Raw genomic sequence first — 12018 nt, 5'->3', positions numbered from 1 at the left:
CCACTGTCTGATATCAGCTCATGACATGATAATACCAAGGGTCATAGGGGATGTGTATTCAGTGTTGCTCTCCTACCCTTACCAAAGGCGCTATCCTTGGGGAGTCCGTTATTAAAAGTATCCAGTCTATGGGGGGAAAAGAGGAGGATGATTTTCCCCAGCCTTTCACCCCCTTTTCCTCCTTCAGGCCTATTACAACAGCTTTTAAGAATTCTGAATTCCATTTGGATGTTAAGGAAAGCATGTTCTTGTTGCTAGGTCTGCCAGGTCTCCTCAGTGTGGTGCACACCATATTTAGAGTCAAGAAAGATTTCTAGGGAGGTTATTCAGAGATTTGCCCCGAAGTAAGATAGTAATGAGTGGCATGAAATGTGGGAGGATATAGGCCAGTGTTTGGAGGACTTCTCTCCTCCAATGGTTTGGCAGCTGACCCCTGAACAACTACAGGAGCCTGTTAAAGTGACGAAATATGAAACAGAAAAATGATGTGGTAGCTCCAGAGAGGCATGAACTCATGCAACGTGTTCTGTCCTGGCTGCTGTTTACTGGACACTTCAACAGTAGACATCACCCTCAGGGGGGAGAGAAAGAAAGCAGACCAACAGGCACCATGGCCACCCCTGAACCAGAGGAACAACCCCTGCTGGTAGCAGTCACCCCTATACAGAAAAAGAAATCCAATATGAAGTCAGTTCACTTGGCAAGGGATGAAGAGGAAACAGAGCCCTCAAAACAAGAGGAAGACGCAGGGCCAGAGATAATCACTCGATCCTGATCCCCAGGTGAGCTGTGACATATAAGAATAGATTTCAAACACCAGCCAAGAGAGCCCCTGGTGACCTGGCTGCTCGGATTCTGGGATGTCGTGGCGTGTGATATGAAACTGGATGGCAGTGAAGCCAAGCAGCTGGGATCTCTGTCCTGGGCTGGGGGCATTGACAAGGGGATTGGGAAGAGCACAGAAACTCTCAGCCTCTGGAGGCAGCTCCTGTCAAGTGTGAGGGAAAGGTATTCTCTCAATGATGATCTTGCCTGCTCTCTCAGAGGACCCCTCTGCTCTGGGACGGCTGAGGGTCAAAGAACAACAGGTACCAATGGCTACTACAACAGTGCAGTGTTGGCAATATCACACCAACCACAACTCCATGACCCCCATCCAGGAGATGATTTGAGAGCTGGAGAGCCAGGGAGTGGTCAGCAAGATTCGCTCACTCTTTAACAGCCCTATATGACCAGTGTGTAAGTCCAGTGGAGAGTGGAGACTGACAATAGACTGTCAGTGGTCTGAAGGAGGTCACACCACTACTGACTGCTGCTGTGCCAGACACACTGGAACTTCAGTACGAACTGGAGCCCAGGGCAGAAAAGTGGTACCACCGCTGACATCGCAAATGCATTTTTTTCCATTCCTTCAGCAGCAGAGTGCAGACCACAGCTTGTTTTCACCTGGAGAAGCGTCCAGTACACCTGGAACTGACTGCACCAGGGGTGGAAACACAGCCCCACCATTTGCCATGGGTTGATCCAGACTGCAATGGGAAAGGGTGAGGCCCCAGAACACTTGTAGTACCTTGATAATATCGTATGGGGCAACACAGCAAACAAAGTTTTTGAGAAAGGGGAAGATAATCCAGATCCCGCTGAAGGCCAGTCCTGCCATAAAGCAAAGCAAGCTCAAGGGATCTGCCCAGGAAATCTAGCTTTTAGAACTAAAATGGCATGAGGGACATTGTCACATTCCAATGGATATGGTGAACAAACAAGCAGCTATGTCCCCACCAAACAGCAATAAGGAAGCAAACCTATCCACTGCAGGTTTCTGGAGGATGTATATTACAGATTATGGTCAGATTATAATCCCTCTCTACATCCTGTGACATGGAAGAAGAATAATTTCAAGTGGGGTGCTGAACAATAACAGGCTTTTGAACAAACTAAATAGGAGATTGTTCATGCAGTAACCTTTGGGCCAGTCAAGATAGGAGCATGTGTGAAAAATGTGCTCTACACTGCAGATGGGGAGGATGGTCCCTCCTGGAGTCTCTGGAAGTCTACCCAGGGAGACTTCAGGATGACCACTGGGGCTCCTGACTCAGAGTTAACAAGAGATCTAAGGCCTGTTACATGCCATCTGGAAAAGAGATCCGGGCAGCTTATGAAGGGGTTTGAGCTGCTTCCAAAGTGCTTGGCACTGAGACACAGCGCCTCCTGCTACCCTGACTGCCAGCACTGGGCTGGATGTTCAAAGAGAAAGCCCCTGCCACACATCATGCCACTTATGACACATGGAGTAAGTGAGTTGTGCTGATCACACAGCAAGCACAAATAGGAAATACCAATTGCCCAGGGATCTTGGAAATCAAGGAAGCCAAAAATTTTGGACAGTCATCATCATCAGAGGAGGAAAAGGTAACATGTTCTAAGGAGGCCCCACCATATAATCAGCCACCACAAAAAGAACAGCATCATGTCCTCATCACTAACAGTTCCTGCCATATCAGGGGGATAAATCAAAAATGTGAAGATGCTATGTGAAGTATGACACAGTGAGTCACAGAAGCTACTGCAGGACAAGGTGGATCAAGTCAGGTTGCAGAGCTGAAAGCCTTCCAGATGGCTTTAGATATCACTGAACAAGAGACATGGCCAGTGCTCTACCTCTACACTGACCACCGAACAGCAGCAAATGCTCTGTGGGGGTGGCTGGATTGATGGAAAAAGGTAAGTTGGCAGCACAAAGGTAAACCCACCAGGGCTGATGAGGGTTGACAAAACATCACTCCCCAGGTAGAGAAGTTGGCTGTAAAAGTACATCATGTAGATGCACATGCACCTGTGAGCTGGGCTACTGAAAAATATCACAATAATGGACAGTTGGATTGGACTGCCAAGATTAAAGTGTCTCAGGTAAATTTGGACTGGAAAAAAAACGGGTGAATTATTTCTGGCTCGATGGGCCCATGATACCTCAGGTCATCAGGGAAGAGAAGCAACATACCAAGGGGTGGACTTAACCATGGACACGCTTTCCCAGATTTTCCTTAACAGTGGAACATGCACTGCAATCAATCACACCGAGACAAGCCTCTGTGGTATGAGGAACAATGGTCAAAATATAAATATGGGGAGGCCTGGCTGATTACACTGCACTCCCACAAACCTACCAAGGCAAGCAGTATGTGCTGACCATGGGAGAAGCACGGACTGGATGGCTGGAGACATACCCTGTGCCTCACTTCACTGCCCGAACACCATCTTGGGCCTTGAAAAGCAAGCCCTGTGCTGACATGAAACCCTAGAAAGAGCTGAGTCAGACAATGGAATTAATTTCAAAAGTAGTCACATAGACCTCTGAGCCAGAGATTATGGTATTGAGGAGGTAAATCATATTCCTTACCATGCACCAGCCTCTGGGACAGTTGAACAGTACAGAAGATTGTTAACAACTGCACACGGTTTGGAGACCCTCGGTGGGAGCACTGAACTGGGGAGTAACATTCCAAATCACGACAATATACCACTGCTTGTTGAATGGAAAAACATTTTAACTGCTTATTTATAACCGCTCATAATCTGTATTTTCCTCTTCCTGTGCAGGGGCTGCTGCCATGTCAAGTTCTTCACCTAATGGAATGCCAGGGGAATGCAGGTGACAGCAGGACTTGCCAAATCACTTTGCACTTAATGGCTGCGGAGGGCCACTCTTTTTAATCAGTCCTGAAAACAAAATATGAAGATCCATTAAAAGAAGCAAGCAAAAACAAACAAACACGCAAACAAACAAAGACTTACTAATATTTGCAGGTTTGAACTAAATTTAAAAAGGTAACTCTGGGTTTTAAGAACCCATTAATTGGAATGAAACTACAGTACTTTGCCATTTTTTCTATGGAACAGGTATTATAAAATTTTGATAAAATATAGTATAAAAAAAGTAAAGGAAATGGCAAGCAAACTGTATCAAGTATTTATATATGAAGATCATAATCTGCTTGCAGTGTTTCTTCATAATGGATTAAGCAGGTGTATTTTTGTGTTTTCTTGTAATTGTTTTCCCATTAAAGCAACAAATACTTCATTTGTAATGCTTATTTTGAACTTCTAGGAGAAGGCTTCAAGAGAATGTGAGCTTATAAAAGCTTATAGAAAAAGCCATGAAATGTATTTTAGGTTTTGCAGAAAATGGAGAGTTATGCAACATATTGTACAAATGTAAGCAAAGAGCTCTGAAATAAAATGGCATAGTTTTTGAATAGCTGATATTATTTCTAACAGTTTAATTAACCAACCGTAGTGTCCTCATGAGAGTGACATTAAGCTGCAGAATCTGTTGATAAATGATTAATTCAAATCCATCCTTTCTTTCAGCAGAAAGCAAAAGTGTGGCCTGGCATTAATGCAGCACCAATCAAAACAAAGCTGAATTTTGATTCCTGTTCTTTATGATAGTTTGAAAATGTCAAAGCAAGCTCCTGAAAATATTTGCTGACTCCTTGTATCAACTGCCTCGAGCTCAGATTCATTGGACCTGTAATAAATCTTCTAGCATTCTCTGCTTACATTGTGCCTGACTGTAGTTCAATTGACCAAAATACTGTTACACCTGCAAAATGACACATTACTGATGAGACTGGTAGATTACAATGATATGCTTTGGAAGCAGTGACTGTATTAAGAATTATCAGTGATCTGGGACTAACAGGAGTCTTTTTAATAATTTCAGTGAGGTTACTCAGAGGCTATTTACATCCAAACCAAAATGAGCAATTCTGAAATAGTAGGCAGAAGGGATCTTTCTCCATACTAAGATGGATAGCCAGGTAGTGGAACTAAAGATCATTGCAACCAGTGCTATCCTAAAGAAAAATAGAAAGTAAAACAAACATAAATCTGAATAGAACCACCACTGTGCATGTCATAACCGCAAAGTTATTTTAACCTGACAACTACCTTGCTCTAAACTTAAAGCCTCATTTAGTTCTCCATCTCTTTTAAGCATAAGGTTATTATTTTAAATGACCTACATGTGGTGGCACCCTAAATATTATTCTGGAGAACACCAGTGTCCACAAGAAGACAGTGCAGTATGATTAAGCACTTGGATTTCTAGGGGAGGAAGAACAAAACCCACCACGACTTACTGAATAGACAAGCTTATTAGCTGCACTTCCAAGGCAACAGGCCAGAGGAATAATGAATGAAAAGCAAGCCAGACACACCTGGAATACTTTGTATTCTTAGCTGACAGTGAAAAAATGTTTAATCTTAGAAAGAATTAACAGTGTTTGCACAAACAGACTGTCTCTAGGTGCATCTCTGCAGACCTGTGAATCAGGAATTAAAATGTCTTCCTAAAAGGTAAGTCCTAGCACTTCTGGAGTGAGTGGAACAGAACACAACCGGTCAAGCAGGAACTGAGGCAGTATCAAGTTCGTTTTTTTCAAGGCAACAAAATCCTGAGAGAACAAGAGATTTGTGCTGTTAGAGTGAAAGTTGCTTTTGAACCAAGATCTACTCTTCTTCTCTCAGAAGCATGACTGTTTTCAAAACACTAAGTAGAAATTAAGTGCCTACACTGGAACAAAACCATAACTTTATTCAACAGTACCCCAACAGAGTAGTGCTGCCCCGAGTACAAATCTTTGAAGTGTTCTTGTTTCTTGTGAAAAGACTTTTCTTATTTCTAGGAAAGAAAGTGTTTGAAGCAAACACCCACAGATGATGTGTCAATCAAACCAAAGTTTAAAAAAATGTATCTTTTTTAATATCTGTGTTAAAAAAGGTGGAGGAAAAAATGGAGACAGGAAAAAACCAAACATGTTCAGGGAGTAAATGGTACAGATTGCCACGACACAATCAAAACATTGCAACTGTAGATCATTTATTCAGAACACATGACCCAGAAGGCACACAGTCCTGGGGAGAGGGGCTCCCTCTCCCTTTTAACAGGCTACAGCAAGAGGTTCTCACTGCTTTGTGAGCTCAGATCCAGCCAGCAGAAGGCAGCTTTTCTGTCAGATTAAGCAAGGCAGAAAGATCCAGTACAGCACCTTCCTCGCAGCATCTTGCTCCTGAGCCCCCTTCTTCAACTCTTCTTTCTTCTGGTGATGGGAAGGCAAAGCACGTCCCAGTCATGTGAGCCAATGCTGCGCCCTCCTTGTCTACAGTGACAGCAGGCACGTGTGGTTCCTCTCCAAAGACATTTACACACAGAAGCCAGCTGAGAGGTGTACTATGGAAGCATAAGCTGCACTGGCAGCATGGCATCACAACAAAATAGCAATTCCTTACAGAAATTGTCCTAAAATAGTAGCTTGCAGTATCTGTCAAGCTTTTGTATCACAGGAGAACAGATGGAGCCAAAAACTCCTGTTTACTCTAAAATGAGTGTTCCAAACCATGCAAGCAGGCACAGGCAGCTCCCAGTTTTGAGTATACATAGCATCACTGAGTGGTGAAAGCAGCCACCACTGACATCAGTGGGGTTTGAACACCAGCCTTTGGGATTTTTAGCCCCTGAACATGAATTAGGTCTGGTCTGTCTGTTCTCACTTGCCAAGTGCCATTACAGGTCCTCTGCTGTAAGGAAGCACATCTGCAAAGCAAAATGGTCCACAAGAGCTAAACCTCAGACGCGGTACCAAAGGCTGCTGAGCATCAAACAGATGCACCCAGTCTGAAGGGCTTTCAGAACTCTACAGAACTCTGCCACATGGCTTCCAGTGACAAGCCTTTAAACAGAACATTCAGCTCAGTGCTGCCAGTGTGTCAAAGGACAGCAGCATCCTGGCTCATGACTTGTGTATTATACAGACTTGGGCCAGAAACAAATGCAACAGATGTAGAAAAACTGAAGACTGATGGCAACTGAAACATATTTGTCATTTTTCTACTCCATCAAGTAGTTACAAAACTATCTAACTTGTACACTTACATAACAGAACACAGTAACTAAGAAAGAAAAAGCCTTTTATTCAGAAGAGGTTCATGTGTCTTTACAAGAAAGTCATGATTTCAACTCACAAAGTCCACATTACCACCAGCACCTTTCTTTAAGAGTTGTCTTTTGTAAAATGTCAAGTGTGTAAGCAAAGCAAACAGACAATCCACACCAAAACACACTTCTACCCCAAGATCTCTATTTAGATTTTGCATATCTATATAAAATATAGATGAGTATCATGTCTTCACACTTCAGGTCCTTCTCCTCCAGGAACCAGCTATAAAAGAGTAAGACATTTTTGCATTAGCACCATACAGCTGAGTTTTACAAACCCATACATGACAGCTCTTGCATTACAACAAACATTTTAGGACATAGAGACTTCATGGTAGACCACAATTTTAGACTCTCCAATCAGAGGAAGTCAGTTATTGCCAGAGATGCACAAACCAAAAAGGCAATAGGGAGTAAGTCAGCACAGTGAAGGAAGCAAAGAACTGAACAACAGAAAAAGAAATATAAAAGGAAAAACATGAGGAGGGAAAAAACAAAAGTTTAACCACTCCTTTTGCTGATATCTTATAAGCAGCTGAGCACTTCTAAAGAGAAAGTGCTTCACTAGTTTTGGGACCAAAATAAGAAAAAGTCTTAAACACAGACTTCCTGATACAGGAAGATACTTCCCCAGAGACACGGGATCTAATGCAGAAACATATCTATGTCTTGCTGAAAATTCACCAGGTTCTTCTTCAAGGGCTACACACCACCAGCTTAACTGGATGGCAGGCATTTCACCCCACACAAGGAATCAGAACATATGCTGTCCTTTCAACATGAAGAACAAAAACCGAAGCAGAAAAAGCCGTAGAAATTAAGACAGGATGGCACTTGCTCAGACATACAATGCAGAGGTGCAAGATAGGTAAACAACAAAATGGAGAGAATTCCTCATTTATACAGAGCCAACTTCAACTCAAGTCTTCCCACTTGAGCCTTCCTCTTCCCACAAAATTAGGAATGTCCTTGTGTTGGAAGTCCAGGCTTTGTGGCCAGCTATGCAGACAAGCAAAAAAGCCACTGTAGGTCTGCTTTTGTGGTGTCTAAGAAGTTGCAGAATTCAACTCAAGGATGCATAATCACAACTTTTAATTACTGTTTCAGTACTGATCTGTATGTATCAGCACATGATAAAATCCTAGTGCTACTGATTTATGTAATCGAACAGACCTCCAGACTTTTTGGCAGAATGCATAAAGGTGCAGCTCTCTGGGCACCATGTGGTATTGTAATCTCCAGATGACTCAACGAAGCACCCAAACAGACACATTTGTACATGCAGGAAAGCAGGAGTGCTTGGCCTGTACACTCAGGGGTTAAAAGCCACTGAAGAGCCAGCCTGTGACTACTTAAATGAAGGCTGTGAAGTGTGGGTTGGCCTCTTCTCGAAGGCAACCAGTGACAGGACAAGAGGAAATGGCTTCAAGCTGTGCCAGGGAAGGTTCAGCCTGGACATCCAGAAGCATTTCTTCACTGAGAGGGTAGTCAGGCATTGGAGTGGACTGCCCAGGGAAGTGGTAGAGACACCATCCCTGGAACTGTTCAAGAAATGACTGGATACAGCATTTGATGGAGACACCATCCCTGGAATTGTTTAAAAAATGACTGGATAGGGCATTTAGTGCTATGGTTTAGTTGGCACGGTGGTATTTCGTTGAAGGTTGGACTTGATGGTATTGGAGATGTTTTTCAACCTTGGTGATTTTATGATTCTTACAAAGTCAGGGACTCCCTCACACATGTGAAGACCAGAAAAACATTCACCAAAACAAAATCAGGATCGGGCTCTTTTAATTATTCTTTTGTAAAATGCAACATACACTGAGTAAGGCAGTAAAGGTCAACTTTCCAGTATCATTCATATACACAAATGCCCCAGATGCTACTTGAAACTTCCTGATGTAACAGAAAGCGCAGCTGAAAGTAGCTGAATACAATCACTGATCAATTTACAGGTACAGAAAGTCAACACATGCCTTTGATGACTTACCATTGTTATGTTATTCCCATTTAGCAGAATCTGGTCCAGCTTTGTGATTCTTCTGCCCTCAGGTGTGATCTCGCTGAAGAAGAATTAGAAACAGCAAGTCAGACCACAGAACCAGGGACAATGGACCAGTTTTTACCACAGAACCAACAGAAATCTCTGCATTAAGGTGACCATTGTTGGAACTAACAAATAAACCAGCCACACTGCAGCATGATCTTAATAAATGAACCACCTAGGTACAGAAAGCTAACTGGCATCTAGAAAGGTCTCTTCTACTCAGTACATGGAGATGTGTATTCACCCTCTAAAGCTTGGCAATTTCTTGAATATGACATATCAACGTGGCATGACAAAATAAAAATATTTATCCTTAAGACTGCTACTTTGTTGAATCTTTGCCTAGGACTTAAGGAAGTGTAAAATCAAATTAACTACTGGAAAGTTTGCCACACAAGCCATGCAAAATTAAGACACATAGGATCCCCACACAAGCATAAATCATGCAATAGCTACTCTGTGACATGGCTGTCCCGAACAGATCACTTTCTGAACAGTTTTAAGTCCAAGGTTAAACTAGTCGGCTGGCAAGTATTCCAAAAATATAAAATCACTTTGCTAGCAGATCTTACACAGTTTTTTGCCTCAGTGAACCAAACACTAAATAGCAACAAGAGGCAGAAAAAATACTTACAATTCTGTAACATCTTCCAACACCATATCTGAAAATCCAGTCTCAAGGAAAAGAACACCCAGGATTTTAAAACAAAAGCATTTAATGCTATTTTCATTTTATACCAAAATGTGATTTTACCTGAAAATTGAAAATATCAGAATAATACAACTGATCCATATAAAAAGGTTCTATTCAGTGAACTCAAAACTCTCAAGAGCTATAAATTAATTAGGCCAAAGCATAAAGCATACAGCCTTAAAGTTCCATCAAAGGATACTGACGAAATCATCAAATCCTAGAAGTGTCCCAACAATTTCTTTGTCGCTCTTCATCACAATGTGAATGCGTGAGCCTATGCACTTGTCCACAAGTTCTGCAGATACACAGAAAAGAATACGTTCTACAAAACAAGTCTCTCGTGCCTTTTACAGAAACAGACTCACCCCATACACCCTTACACCCTCCCCCTCCATTCTCCGACACAAACCACCCTCTTCCCGACCTCGTCACACCCACCCCCACCGGCCTCCCTCAGACTCTCCCACACCCCCACACCCCACCTCAGCCGCACCCCCACACCCCAACACCCCCACACCCTATCCCCTACTCCACCCCCCTTTTCTTCCCGCCCCAGACCCCCGATATTCCCCCGGGCCGCGCGCGGGCCCCGCCGCCTGACGCGAGCCGCTCGCGCCCTCACGCTTCCCGCCAGGCGCCGGCACAGGGCCCGCAGCCGCCGCTGCCGGCCCGGAGAGGGATCCCGGGCTGGGCCCCGGCGGGGTGCCCCCAGCTCCGCATCGTTACCGAGTGGCAGGAGCTGGGACGGGTTGGACACCGCGCTGGCCGCCATGTCGGAACCGGACCTGGCCAATCGCCGCCGCCACTGCCCACACGCGGGGAGGGCCGGGCCGGAGGCCGCGCCGAGCGATCCGCGCCCCGCCCCGCCGCGTCTGCCGCGCTCCGCTCGCGGCGCAGGCGTGTGCCGAGGGCTGGTCTGTGTGGTGGTTCTAGGTAGAGACAAGACGTGAAAGGAGCCCCTTTTGCCCGCTTCCGTCTCGTCCTGCCGGCCCAGCCGGGCAGCGCCGCTGGGGCTGCCGCCGGTACCGATGTGCCCCCGCGCCAGGACTGCGGGCTCTGTAGTGTGCGCTGTAATGGCTCCGCTGTTACAGAATCACGGAAGCCGTCAGGTTGGAAAACATCCCTGAGATCACCGAGGCCACCCTGTGAACGAACCCCACCATGTCAACCAAAACAGCACTGAGTGCCACATTCAATATTTCCTTACACACCTCCAGGGACACTGACTTTACCACCTCGGTGGGCAGCCTTTCTGTGAAGAAATTCCTTCTAATTTCCAACCTAAACCTCCCCTGGCACAGCTTGAGGCTGTGTCCTCTCATCCTGTCACTTGCTACCTGGGAGAAAGAGACCAACCCCTGCCCGGCTACAGCCTGCTCACTTAGCTCCTCGTAGGACCTGAGCTCCAGACCTTTCATCAGCTTTGTTGCCTTTCTCTGGACTCACTCCTCAGTGTCCTTGCAGTGAGGGGCCTGTTGCCAGATGAAGAGTTGTTTGCGCCTGGTGGGTTAATACAATGCTTATTCTTCAAAAACCATTGACCTATGAAACAGCACAATGCTTACTCTGTAGGAAGAATTGGAAAGCAACCAGTGCAGTTGTGCCAACTTTTACCAGTTCATCAGGCAATCAGGTATGACTTTGGGGTCCCCGATCACCAGGGATCACCAAAGAGACCCCCAGGACAGAAGAACACATGCACAGAGGGGAGGGAACATACGTTAATGGCTTCAGAGAGAAGAGTATCATACCTATGTTTCTCCTAGGAAAACCTATCAATATGTATGTAAAATACAGTATATAAACTGGAGCTTTCTCTGTGCTCAGCATGAATGAGATTTTGGAGGAGATATCCCCTCATGCATCCACCTGAATAAAGAATGCCTGCTTCTTAAGTCTACATTAGTGTTAAGGAGTTTTTATTCTTACTGATTTTTGGTAACAGGCCCACAGCTGGACACAGGACTCAAGGTGTGGCCTCACCAGTGCTGAGCACAGAGGGACAATCCCTGCCTGGTCCTGCTGGCCACACTCTTTTATGTGCAGATTTTAATTTCCCACTTTTGTCCATTGACTCACTGAAGGTGGGTGCATGGAAGGTTTTTGAAGCATTTCAGTAACTTCATCCCACCAACATTCCATCTGGCTTCAGCTGTGCCCAGTGACCACCAGGGACAGAGACAGCCCTCTGGGCCTCCTGGGCATGGGGAGTGCTGCCTCGGGGCCAGTTGATACTGGGCAGAGCTGCACATGGGGTGCACTGGCTATGACCCAGCA

The 12018-nt window shown here is 44.9% G+C and overlaps 1 protein-coding gene across 1 annotated transcript; it reads right to left on the bottom strand.

The window, feature by feature from the left end:
- Positions 1 to 6952: 6952 nt before the first annotated feature.
- Positions 6953 to 10594, bottom strand: LSM5 (LSM5 homolog, U6 small nuclear RNA and mRNA degradation associated). Its single transcript, XM_082302271.1, has 5 exons — positions 10468 to 10594; positions 9941 to 10036; positions 9682 to 9709; positions 8991 to 9063; positions 6953 to 7220 (listed from the first exon to the last, which is right to left on the bottom strand). Exons 1-5 carry the CDS (start codon positions 10511 to 10513, stop codon positions 7188 to 7190), a joined length of 276 nt encoding a protein of 91 aa, XP_082158397.1. The 5' UTR covers positions 10514 to 10594; the 3' UTR covers positions 6953 to 7187.
- Between the last annotated feature and the right edge of the window lie 1424 nt (positions 10595 to 12018).

Source organism: Coloeus monedula (genome assembly GCF_965178545.1).
Source record: "Coloeus monedula genome assembly, chromosome: Z".
NCBI classification, from domain to species: Eukaryota; Metazoa; Chordata; class Aves; order Passeriformes; family Corvidae; genus Coloeus; species Coloeus monedula.
This window is presented reverse-complemented; position numbering and strand designations above follow the sequence as displayed.

Excerpts from the sequence above, each read along its gene's own strand:
- LSM5 (XM_082302271.1), bottom strand. The coding sequence starts at position 10,513 with ATGGCGGCCAGCGCGGTGTCCAACCCGTCCCAGCTCCTGCCACTCG. Across the intron at positions 9,710-9,940 it reads AGGATTTGATGATTTCGTCA|ATATGGTGTTGGAAGATGTT; the intron begins GTATCCTTTGAT and ends CTGGATTTTCAG. Across the intron at positions 9,064-9,681 it reads TTGGAAGATGTTACAGAATT|CGAGATCACACCTGAGGGCA; the intron begins GTAAGTATTTTT and ends ATTCTTCTTCAG.